The sequence below is a fragment of the Parasteatoda tepidariorum genome, chromosome 9 (assembly GCF_043381705.1).
Source record: "Parasteatoda tepidariorum isolate YZ-2023 chromosome 9, CAS_Ptep_4.0, whole genome shotgun sequence".
Taxonomy (NCBI): domain Eukaryota; kingdom Metazoa; phylum Arthropoda; class Arachnida; order Araneae; family Theridiidae; genus Parasteatoda; species Parasteatoda tepidariorum.
This window is the reverse complement of record NC_092212.1, coordinates 68,892,085-68,903,956: the sequence shown is the minus strand read 5'-3', so window position 1 is coordinate 68,903,956 and position 11,872 is coordinate 68,892,085. Positions and strand designations below refer to the sequence as shown.

The following is an 11,872-nucleotide window of genomic DNA, read 5'->3' as shown; positions in this document are numbered from 1 at the left end:
TTAACCCTTTCGCGCCGACTGTCACAAATACGTGCCAGCATAAAACCGTATCAACCAGGGTAAAAAGATAAAACTGGTAATCAAAGTATTTCTTTAGCAGTTTATTTGTGGGCGGAGTTATAATTGTTTGATTTATTTAATTCACCATTACTTTGTTCAAAATAAAACTATTTAGTTATACTTTGAATTAACATTGATTATATCTATGATTAAACTAACAATAATTAAAGTAAAAGCAAAGTAAGTCTGTCAAATTAGAAACGACTACATTTAAGTTACCGTTTTTTTATTTAATTACGTCCTGATCCTGATTTTGTACGAATGTTTTTCTGAATCACCCGTCCCCAAGGGATTAAAAAAAAGAAAAGAAAAGGTGAAAAATCAAAAATATTTTCAAGAAATTACTTGGTAAATGCTAATTTCTTGGTTTTGTTGTTTTAATGTGTAGGGGGGGGGAGAAAAATCTAAACAGGCTCTGAAACGCTGCTCACCATTTCTCTGTTTTTGCTTTGACCAAGATCTTTATAATTTATGTGTTTCAAAAAACTTAATTCATCTAAGTGAACATTTATATGAGTTATCAACTTTTTCCGTCTTTGAAAGGCAATTTTTCTAAAATATCTGAAATGGTAACTAAGTTTACTGCCTTTATTTATTTATTTTTATTGATTTATTATTTTTTTGTTGTTTAATAAATTTGATTTATGATGAATTTGGCTTCAGCTGAAAATAAATAATATGAAAAGATTAAACTTTTGTATACTACTTAGCCAGAAAAATATCAAAAAATAGTTACGAAATTATTTAATTACAGATTTGTTTTCAGGATAAACAGATTATCCATTTGAACTAAACTAATGTGAAAACTTGTATTTTCATTAAAAAAATTTATCTTTTGACGAGATTTTATAAAAAGTAAAGGAAATCCTAAAACTCCATAACTTTTACTGCTATTGGTTTAAACTGCTCATACTAATTTTTAAAAGGATGAGTAACACTCCCGCGTAGTTGCCAACTCTTGCGGAGTTTTTCATAAAATTTATTGTCAAATCTTAAGTGGTAGAAAAATTTAGGTTTTCATTTTCTCTTTAATTCTTGGATTTATAAATTTAATGTATAAAGATTTTGGGCACCACTACTTGTAAATAATTTGAACATTTTTGTAAATGCCGGATTTTCCAATGTTGTATTAACTCTCTCACAAGGAAAAAAATATAGCAAAATTTTTTCCTTACAATAGAAATTGAAATGTTATTTTAGAGCTACTTGAGAAAATATTCTTAGAAAAAAGTGAAACTTCGCAGAGTCCTTGTGTAGCGATTTCGATGTAAATTTATTATGTTTTGTGTAACTAACATCACCAACTTTAAAATAAAATGCGTTGCATGTGTTGAAATTATTCCAGGTAAAATTTATTAACTAAAGTACATAAAATTCCCTCCTGAAATAGCTAACTCAACTCCACCAACAAATATTTCATACGAATTTACTACTTTAACTACGTTTGCGCTTAAACATTGCTGAGTTTTCTTTGTAGCAATTTACACTAAACTGCAACTTTAAATGTCATCTAAGGTCAAAATTGAAAAGTCCCATTTTCTTTTAAATTCTATAAGTCATATTTGAAGAAAAAAAATGTTTGCTTAATCGAATGAAATGTAACTAATTGTCATTTTGTTTAAAAAATATCTTCCATTTCATAATATCCTTGAAATGTCTGAGATACGAAATAGGGGGCTTGGGGTTATGATCAAGGGCGCCTTAGAGGTCTAAGGTTACATGACCTTGACTCCAAGAAATTGAGTGATTATTTTAAAATTATTTAATCCAAGTGAATCCAAACAGGTAGTAATCCATTTGGCGCACAGATCCTGCAAAGAAATAGCCAAGACGTTTGACTTACCCTCAGTAAGGATGCGAAGAGCAGCCAAAAATGACACCAGTGGCACCATCTTCCGGCTAATCACCATCTTGTGGTCCCACCTACATGAAGAAAAACATGTTGGCTCATTGCTTGCCAAAGGTTGCTATGCATGAAACCCGATGTCCACTGTCCACCAACGTCGTTACGGTGCTTGGGCATGCCTGACCATTGGTCTGAGGGGTTTGGATTTTTGCTAAATTCAACAATTATTTCATTGTGGGGACGATTCAAATTGAGTTCCGAAATCGTTTTCCCGGATGATGTTCCATGGGTGAACGAACTAGATTTTTTTTAAATGTATTTTTATTTCATAGTTTTCTACTTCCGGATGTTGTGAGAGGATTGAGCAAAAGCAACACCGGTATTCGTCGATGGACTCATGACGTTGCTGATTTTTTTCTTTTTTTTTTAAACATGGATTTGTTTGTTTGTTGTTGGAAATAACGGGGACAGTTGTCCACCAATCGGGATGAAGTTCTCATGGATTTCGAATGAAATAAAAACACAGAATGCCAGAAAAAAAATAGCGATACATTGAGGTCAGTGGGGCAGAATTTTAAACACAGCTTAGTCCAAAAGGGTGTAGGAGTGCTGCTTGTGAAAGGAAAATCGAATTGGTTCCCTTACACTGCATCCGTTGGATGGACAAAAGATGGAGATCGTTTTTCATGAATCAAATTTCTCTACGTTTTAAGAAGAAAAAAAATGTCGCCAACATTGACCATCTAAAAACTTCATGCATGACTAATGCATTGATTGTAATTAAATATCAGTATACAAATTAAAAAAAAAAAATCTTTGCTGGTGCACATTAAAATGCATAGTCATTGATACCTTCAATTAACATGACATCGTATACAAGGTGAAGCTAATAATGTTTCGAACTGATCGATTAACTCCAGAAAATATTATATGAATTATATATCCATTTAATATGTTTATAATCAGATACCTATTTAACATGTTTCCAATTAACTTCCTTAATACCTTCAATTAACATGAAATCGTATACAAGGTGAAGCTATTAATGTTTAGAACCGATCTATTAACTCCTGAAAATATTATGTGAATTAGATATCTACCCATTTAATATATTTATAATCAGATACCTATTTAACATGTTTCCAATTAACTTCCTTAATACCTTCAATTAACATGAAATCATATACAAGTTGAAGCTATTAATGCTTAGAACCGATCTATTAACTCCTGAAAATATTATGTGAATTAGATATCTACCCATTTAATATATTTATAATCAGATACCTATTTAACATGTTTCCAATTAACTTCCTTAATACCTTCAATTAACATGAAATCATATACAAGGTGAAGCTATTAATGTTTAGAACCGATCTATTAACTCCTGAAAATATTATGTCAATTAGATACCCATTTAATATGTTTATAATCAGATATCTATTTAACATGTTTCCAATTAACTTCCTTAATACCTTCAATTAACATGAAATCATATACAAATTGAAGCTATTAATGCATAGAACCGATCTATTAGCTCCTGAAAATATTATGTGAATTATATATCCATTTAATATGTTTATAATCAGATACCTATTTAACATGTTTCCAATTAACTTCCTTAATACCTTCAATTAACATGAAATCATATACAAGGTGAAGCTATTAATGTTTAGAACCGATCTATTAACTCCTGAAAATATTATGTGAATTAGATACCCATTTAATATATTTATAATCAGATACCTATTTAACATGTTTCTAATTAACTTAATATGATCTAATATACTTCTATTTAGCGTAAATTATTCACAAAGTGCTGCTATGCCTTCTATTAACATGAAATTATATGGAAGGTGCGGTTATACCTTTAATTAACATGATATTATAAGCAAGGTGCGGCGAGTAATTTTTAAAACCGATCTAAACTTAAAACCGTTTTATATGCTTCGAATCACCGTAACCTGATCCAATATGCTTCTATTAACATAAAACTAATCACAATGTGAGGTTATACCTTCAATTTAACATTATATACAATGCGAGACTGTTTCTTCTATCAACATGAAATTATACATAAAGTGCGACTATACCTTCAATTAACATGAAATTATATACAGTACACTATATATACATTACTTTTCTCGAAAATCTATTTTGAAGAACTTATTTTTTTCAACTGTACGACAGATGTGTGTAAATACAATGAAATATATATTGAGATCTTTTAATCCGAGAATTTTTAATTCTTTTCAAAATTTACTTTTTTTTTTTTATAACCGCCGTTTAACGGCCGGTCCAATTTTTGAGTTCACGACTACCAGTGTTCACCTTTGTAGCCTTGTAGTTTTGAACCCGATCCAGAAGACAAGGGAAATACTGGATCAAGTTTTTGGGAAAAAATTGCGTTCGAGGAGGGCTTTTTGCGGGAACCAACCCGCATTCGCGTAACATGGTGAGGAAAACCACGAAATCCTCCCATGATTATTCTGACGGCAAGAAGTCTCTAATAAACCATGATCCGTCTACCACTGAGTATATTTTACGTCAGCACTGTGCTCGGTATGAGCCGGGTGCGGAATTCGTATTGACCAGCCATATAGCTGAGATTCGAAACCGGGGTAACGTTATTGGAAAGAGAGCGCTTTATCACCTGAGCCACCATGACTCTTAATTTAGGGTTATCATCACGACACAAAAAATTATTGGTAAAGAATGATGCGATAGCTGAGGAAAGCGATATGGAAAATGATTGTGACCACTAGAGCACATAAATAAATCAACTATGCATAGAAATAAAAATGTAAAAATGTTTACATACCCTCAAATATTTGAGCTAGCGAAATATATTTTCCAGACCAATCGCAGAAATTTTAAAACGGAAAAACTTTTATGTCTTTTTCATATCTATACAGTATGGCTCATTGAAGGAATGCCTCTTTAAATATCTGATTAAATTATTTATGCATATGCATTGGTGGACAAAATTCTAATTTATTAAAAAATTAATACTTCATGTTTGTTACTATTTGAGAAAATATTTCCTGAAACTACGGAAATTTCCTAGTAGTTAAAGTGTTTGTGTTTATAATAAATGTAAAAAATAAATGACCTTCTGTTGAATTAAGGAAGCTTTATTCAGCAACTACCGCAGGAAACTATCTTCTACCGCCAAAATTAGCAACAGTGAGATTTTTGAGACAAAACAAACAATAATATCAAGTACAATATTTTAATATTTTTTGCCTTTCTATAAATTCAAAACTCTTCTTATGTTGGAGATTATATAAAATAACCGATTTTATTGGAATAAAAAAATCATTTAGAACATAATATGCATGATTTTGTTATTTTAGCTTTCATTTAGTCTTTCGATTTTTGTTCGTTTAATTAATCTTGATTATTTTTAGTCATCGAATAAATCGATTTATTATTTTTCTCTCAGAAATTGAGCAAAGAAAAAAAAATTTTCCAAGCCAATTTAAAAAAATTTTTAAATTTTATATTTTATTTGTTTTAATTTTTTTTCCACATTTTGTCAGATTATATACAGTCATTATACTTTTTATTTGAGCATGAAGTAACTAAAAGAAATCGCTAAACATTATTTTTTTTTGTTATGTTATACAAGACATACGAATTAAATTGTTTTTAAAAAAAGAATAAAACACAAATAAAATTTTAAAAAAGAGAGATAAGATTTAAAAAAAATCTCGTCCAATTTGATTTAGGTGTGTGAAGCTATTCAAAACCACACTGAAAACGGAAATAAAATAATCTATCTATATTATATAAAACGCTAATACGTACGTATGTATCAATAAAACCGATGATATTTCTTTTCTCGCGCTGGCAACAGTTTTCATTTTTAATTGATTGGATTCGGCGCGCAAGAGCACGTAGTGAGCAACAAGATAACAATAACCAGAGTGAGCATTATCAGGTTGTTCAATTCAGATTCATGCACTAAAAACATGACAATATTTAATTTAAACTCAATTAGGAATTAATTAATTAATTGAAGTGAGAATGCTTTAAAAGGCCGCTGTTGAATTGATATTTTTCTACTGGGAGCTACCTAAACGTCTAAAAAACGTTTAAGTGTTTGTATTGAATGCATTGAATTTTTTTATATTTCGCGTTTATTTATGCATTGAATTTTCACGCTTTAAAATGCAGAATATTAGTGAAGCAATATTTGATAATTTATTTTGCTAATATGTTTCTTATTTAGCTAATGTTTTGATTTTTTCACCATGTACAATCTAAATAGCTAATATACTTTTTTAAAAGCCAATAAGAACATTGGTAGAATTCTTCTACATAAGTACAATACTATGTCTTTGATGATAAAATACTATGTCTTTGATGATAATATATTATGTCTTTGTGCTAGAACATTGTGTTCATTGGCGAGCGAGCGCAGCGAGCCATGGTTCACGGCGTGAACCACATAGGATTGCGTAGCAATTCTCGGGGGTTGGCGAGCGTTAGCGAGCAGGGGGCGGAGCCTCCTAGTTATTTTTTAATCTACTAGTCGGATACCTGCAAGTGACGTCATGATAGATAATTCGTTGCATTTGTCGATTCAGGAGCCAATCAGGTTCGACACACAGGCTGACGACGCTTATAGGTATCCAATTAATTCTGCTTTAAATCACATGATCAGGCGTAATCACTTCACTTCTTTTCGAGTTTCAAGTACCCAATTATACAACTAAACACGCAGTTGAAACAAAATGAGCGCCAGTGTTTTTTTTAATCTTTTTTTTATATTTTTGCTTTAAATTTAGAAATGGCACCTTCGAAAAGATTATGACGCATTTAAGCTTTTGAAGACAGAAATGGATGATTAAAATTAAATGAATTAATATATTGCAAACCTACCCATAAAAGCAAAACAATCATACATAAAACTAATTCATGACAAAGCTCAGCGTTAAAGAATTAATTTTTTATACTCTGAGTATTTTAAAATGCTATTTAAATTAACAGCTTATATGCCAATGTTCTATTTTTGGAACAGTTCTTTTTTTTTTCTTCCAAACATTAAGGACTAGTGACTCAAGTCTTTCGTTCTTAGCACTTTCAAATAGCAAAGCAAAACATTGATATTAACCAAAATCTGTTTTTAATCCTTTGACCATTTGACTCAGAAGGGACACTGGTATCCCTTTTCTATATAGTACTTTTTTTTCCTGACGCTCTAGTTGCAAGCAAAAATATATTTTTAAATTTTTCTATTATAAAAAACAGTCAAATAGTTACTTAAAAAATCTTTTGAATTATCGGAATTATGTTTGTACTAAATCATAAAATCCGAAAAAAGTACAAATATTTATTTTTCAATTTCATATTGAAGAATTAAGCAATAATTGATTTTGTAAATTAAAGAAATTTCAATGATAAATAACTGTTTCTCTTAGATCTAAATAACTACAAATAAGTGTATATTTTATTTCATTTTATTTTATAACCGTCGTTGAACAGCCGACCCAATTTTATGGGTTTACGACTACTAATGTTCAACTCCGTAGCCTTGTAATTTTGAATCCAATCCAGAAGACAAGGGAACTCCTGGATAGAGTATTGGGAGAAATATGCCTTCGTGGAGGACTTTTTGATGGATCTAATCCGCATTTGCGTTACATGGAGAGGAAGACCACGAGAACATCCCACGGTTAGCCTGACGGCAAGGGGACTCTAACCCATGATCCGTCTACACTGAGGATATTTCACATCAGCACTGTGATCGGTGCAAGCTGGAAGCGGAATTCGTATCGACTGAGATTCGAACCCGGTTCGCCTCATTGGAAGGCGAACGCTCTATCCCCTGAGCCATCGCGGTTCAAATATGTGTATATTGGAAAAATTATTGTTTGGAAGATTTTAACTTTATCGTAGGAAAAAAAAATTCCGTTGATTTATTCTGTATTTAGAAACCATAAATTAATAAAATACTAAATATTATATTTTTCACTTATTTTGACCTAAATTAATACAAAATCATGAAAAAGTACGAAATATATGTTAATAAAAAATTCCATTTGTGTTTGATACACGTTTAATAAAAGTTGATGAAAATATCTTTAATAAACACTTAAGAGCCAGCTTGCATGATTGAGCGAGGTACTTAACCCAATGTGTGCATAGTCTACTACTTATTCTGAAATTTTTTTAAAAAAATGGTCAAAAGAATTTTTTATTTCTATCGTTTTTCGGAAAAAATAACAATATAGGAGTACCAAAAAAATTTATTTTTTGGTTTGAAAAATATTTTAAAACAAAAAAAAAATTTTTTTTGTAAAACACCATTTGCGAAAATGCAAATAAAAATATTTTAAAAATTTTAATGTGAGTAAAATTTTTCTCTCTTAAAGCTACTATTTTAATATTTAAAAAATGTCCAATACTAGCGTAAAATTGTTTCTTAACTCATAGATGCCACAGGTGACAAAAAATGTATAAAGAGGTAAAAACTTAATTCCCATTTTATTAATTTATTTATTTAACTTACGTAATTATTAAATCGTTACTGCCACAAAGGTATACATTGCAAATTATTCATATTTAAAACGAAAAAATTCTTTGCAAATATTTTATTAGTAAACTGAAAAAAAATATTTTTAAAAAAGTTGCATCTCTTTAAATAGTTTATTACTTTTTATTAACCACCACCTTTTATATTTTTAGTCACCTTGGGCCTCTCTCTAAACTTAATTATGTTTTCTAGTAAATTATCCTTAATCTCTTAAAATAATGTTCATAACAAAATAACTTTCTCAGCACTTTTGAGTTATTTATACAAGAAAAAATAAGTGCTTTCAAATTGCTTCTGGTCCTAAGGGATAATGTAAAAAATTATGTTTTGTTCTGAAATCATGCACTTATGTTTTTCAACCAATTTAGTAACTATTCGGAGAAATACTCCCTCTAGTTTATATACGAACCTGCTGCAACTTTTTTCATACAGCAAAACAATAGTTCGGCAGGTAAACGGTTAATGCAAGCAATAATTTATTTATAATGAATGATGCACTATTAATCTATGACAACTAATAATCATAGAATAATATAGAGATGAAGATTTAAGTAACAAAAATTTTAAATTGACTAGTCGTGACTTTTGTTGTCACCTCACTAAATATATATATGTACACCAAGCATGCTTGGGAACTAAACACTGAGGATTTCGCGTTCGGTTGACCACCTAACCAGAACGTCTGCTCCTGCACCCCAGAGCCCAAGGTCAAGAAAACTGAGATGGGCACAGTAGGCCTTGGCACTCTATGGGCTGTCGCGCTACTGGCCACTGAGTTTAGTAGTTTCAGTACATATATATATTTTACACGGTGACACATTTAGTTCTTATTTCTTTTTCATATTGGCAACAAAGAATTTGGATATCAAACGTGTAATTAGCTTGTCATTAGCTTGAAGGCGTAAACGTACATGTTAACAAATTTATGAATAAAAATTTCTTTCTCGAGAGGACAGCAAAAAAGCGGACTGCAACAAACTGAGCGATAAGTTAGGAATAATAGAAATGTTAAAAGCGAATAGCTCCAGCAAAATGATCCAGTTTATGTTTTAATTATACTTATATGGGTTCAATAATATAATTTTATTTATTGTTATTGTTATTTATCGATAAATGCGTCATGCTTTTCTGCTTTTTATGTACAATTAAACAAATCGTGCTCGAAGAGCAGAAGAAAGCGTTGATAACAGTTATGAAGGACGTAACATTGAAAGAATGCCTAGGAGACGTGCTGAAATACACGTTTTTTTTAAAGTATGAATATTGTTTTGTTTAAAATTTAAAATTTTTATTCCTGTTACTTATTATTGACTAAAAATTTTAAATTTTTTTAAAGATTTTTAATAATTTATTAAAATTTTTAAGAACTTACGCTGGAAATCATTTCAAATGGGTTTAACTTAGTACTGGTTTACAGTACGTAAAATATCCTCAGTGGTAGACGGATCATGAATAAGAGTCCTTCTTGCCGTTAGGCTAACTGGGAGAGGATTTCGTAGTTTTCCTCTCCGTGTAACACAAATGCGGGTTAGTTCCATTAAAATGTCCTCCACGAAGGTAAGTTTCCCCCGAAACATTGTTCAGGAGTTCCCTTGTGTTCTGGATTGGGATCAAAATTACAAAACTGCATAGTTAACTGGTTTGCAAAGCACGCCAAAAAATATTGCATATCAATCTTTTGGGGGTTGTAATTAGAGGGTTGAGCCCACTATTTTAAAACTTAAGTTGCATACAATTCTCGAAAATATAACATTTCACTTTGTGTAACCGATGTAATTTTTACTTTTGCAAATGTTCCGTTTTCGCAACGTACTCTGTTGAAATATTGGTATTCCCTCATTAGAACGGAATTATAAAATTTTGCATATAGATTGTTTTTAAAATACGGATCAAATACAGGAATTATAAAATTTTGTACATAGATTTTTTTTTAAAAAATGCGGATTAAAAACAGGAATTATAAAATTTTGTATATAGATTTTTTTTTAAAAATACGGATTAAATACGGGAATTATAAAATTTTGTACATAGATTTTTTTTAAAAAATACGGAATAAATACAAAGTTTTCAATATAACTGTAACATATTGCATGTTCACAACAGTATGTCTGATTGGGCAAATAAATTAAACTTAAGAAATTAACGGTTGGATTTTTTAAAATGCGTAATAATTATTAAATTCCCAACATAACTTAAGTTATCTCAAATAGTAAATTATATTAATATTAAGTTATATTAATAGTAAGTTATATATTATTAGTAAGTTATCTTTAACAATATTCTTACTTATAGAAATATCACTTTTTAATGCACACGAATTTTGAGGACTCATTTAAAAATTGAACTTACCAAAAGGAGACACGCGACGATCTAGTAAAACATGTAGTTTACTATATCCTCTACTATCAATGTATTAGTCCTTGCCTTTTCTAATCGCGGTAGTTTTTGTGTTAGGTACAAATCGGGCGGTGGCACATCCCGAAATTCCAGACCAAGACAAACACTGATGGACGATCGTCCCATTTCCCTCTGTCAACATCAACCCTCAACAAAAAAGCAGATGTCCTTCGGAACAGAAAGTCATCACACACGCTTTGACCACTGGTCAAACTTTTATTGTCCCAACGTCCATTAACACAAAGTACGGATTCTGTTTCCGTAGTTTGTGAACGTGTCAGCGTGACTAATTTGCAATTCTTTGTTCGGGAGAAATGTTTCACTCAATTTTGGAACAATTTTTTCAAATGGAATAAAAAGAATTCTGATACAAATAAGTCTGTCTGTATTTTTGAGGAATGACACAATATTTCTCTACCAACCTCCTATGACCTATATAGCGTTTGACTTAAATCAACGATCTCTGCGTTTTACTCTTTGCTCAACCTGCATGTTCAACCTGTATTTTCCATAGAAAACTATTTTCTCTTTCAGTATTCAGTCGGACATCTATTTAACGAACTTCCATTTTGCGAACTTCTCTCTTTTTGCGATTTTTTCCGAGGAACCAAGAACATTTTGAAAATTTCTTCGTTAAATATCTTCTAAATAGCGAAGTGAATTTTCTATTTAACGAAATTTTCTTTGAGGTCCACAAGTTCAAACTTGTTAACGCATTTTATGGGGGAAATGACCTCGAATTGATATTCGAAACCACTTAACTTTTAGAGAAAGCAGCAAAATCCCTTTCCCTTTTTGTTTGCATTTCAAACGAAAAACTCAGACAAAATTAACCGAATTTTATCAGTAGCAATTTAACTTAACCCTTTCGGGATGGGAGAGTCATAAATGTATTCGTAAAGAATCAGTATCAGGATGTTAAAAAATAAAAAAGTGGTAGCTTAAGTTTGGGCATGGCTAATTTGATAGACATTTTTTTGCTTTCACTTTAAATCTAACACATTCAATCCACTTGTGTTGAAAGTGTAACT

The 11,872-nt window shown here is 30.7% G+C and overlaps 2 protein-coding genes across 3 annotated transcripts in view; one reads left to right on the top strand and one right to left on the bottom strand.

The window, feature by feature from the left end:
* LOC107451747 (no mechanoreceptor potential A) overlaps positions 1-10,933 on the bottom strand; it is a 73,241-nt gene extending 62,308 nt beyond the window's left edge. For both annotated transcript variants that reach the window (XM_043044121.2, XM_043044122.2), the window contains exons 1-2: positions 10,794-10,933; positions 1,904-1,983 (exon numbers count right to left, since the gene is read on the bottom strand). In XM_043044121.2, the coding sequence (XP_042900055.1) occupies positions 1,904-1,970 (67 nt within the window). In that variant the 5' untranslated portion in view covers positions 1,971-1,983; positions 10,794-10,933. The remainder of the gene's footprint in view (positions 1-1,903; positions 1,984-10,793) is intronic.
* The window catches only part of LOC107451748 (UDP-N-acetylglucosamine transporter), a 63,698-nt gene that overhangs the window by 12,919 nt on the left and 38,907 nt on the right, over positions 1-11,872 (top strand). The gene's annotated exons all lie outside the window — the stretch shown is intronic.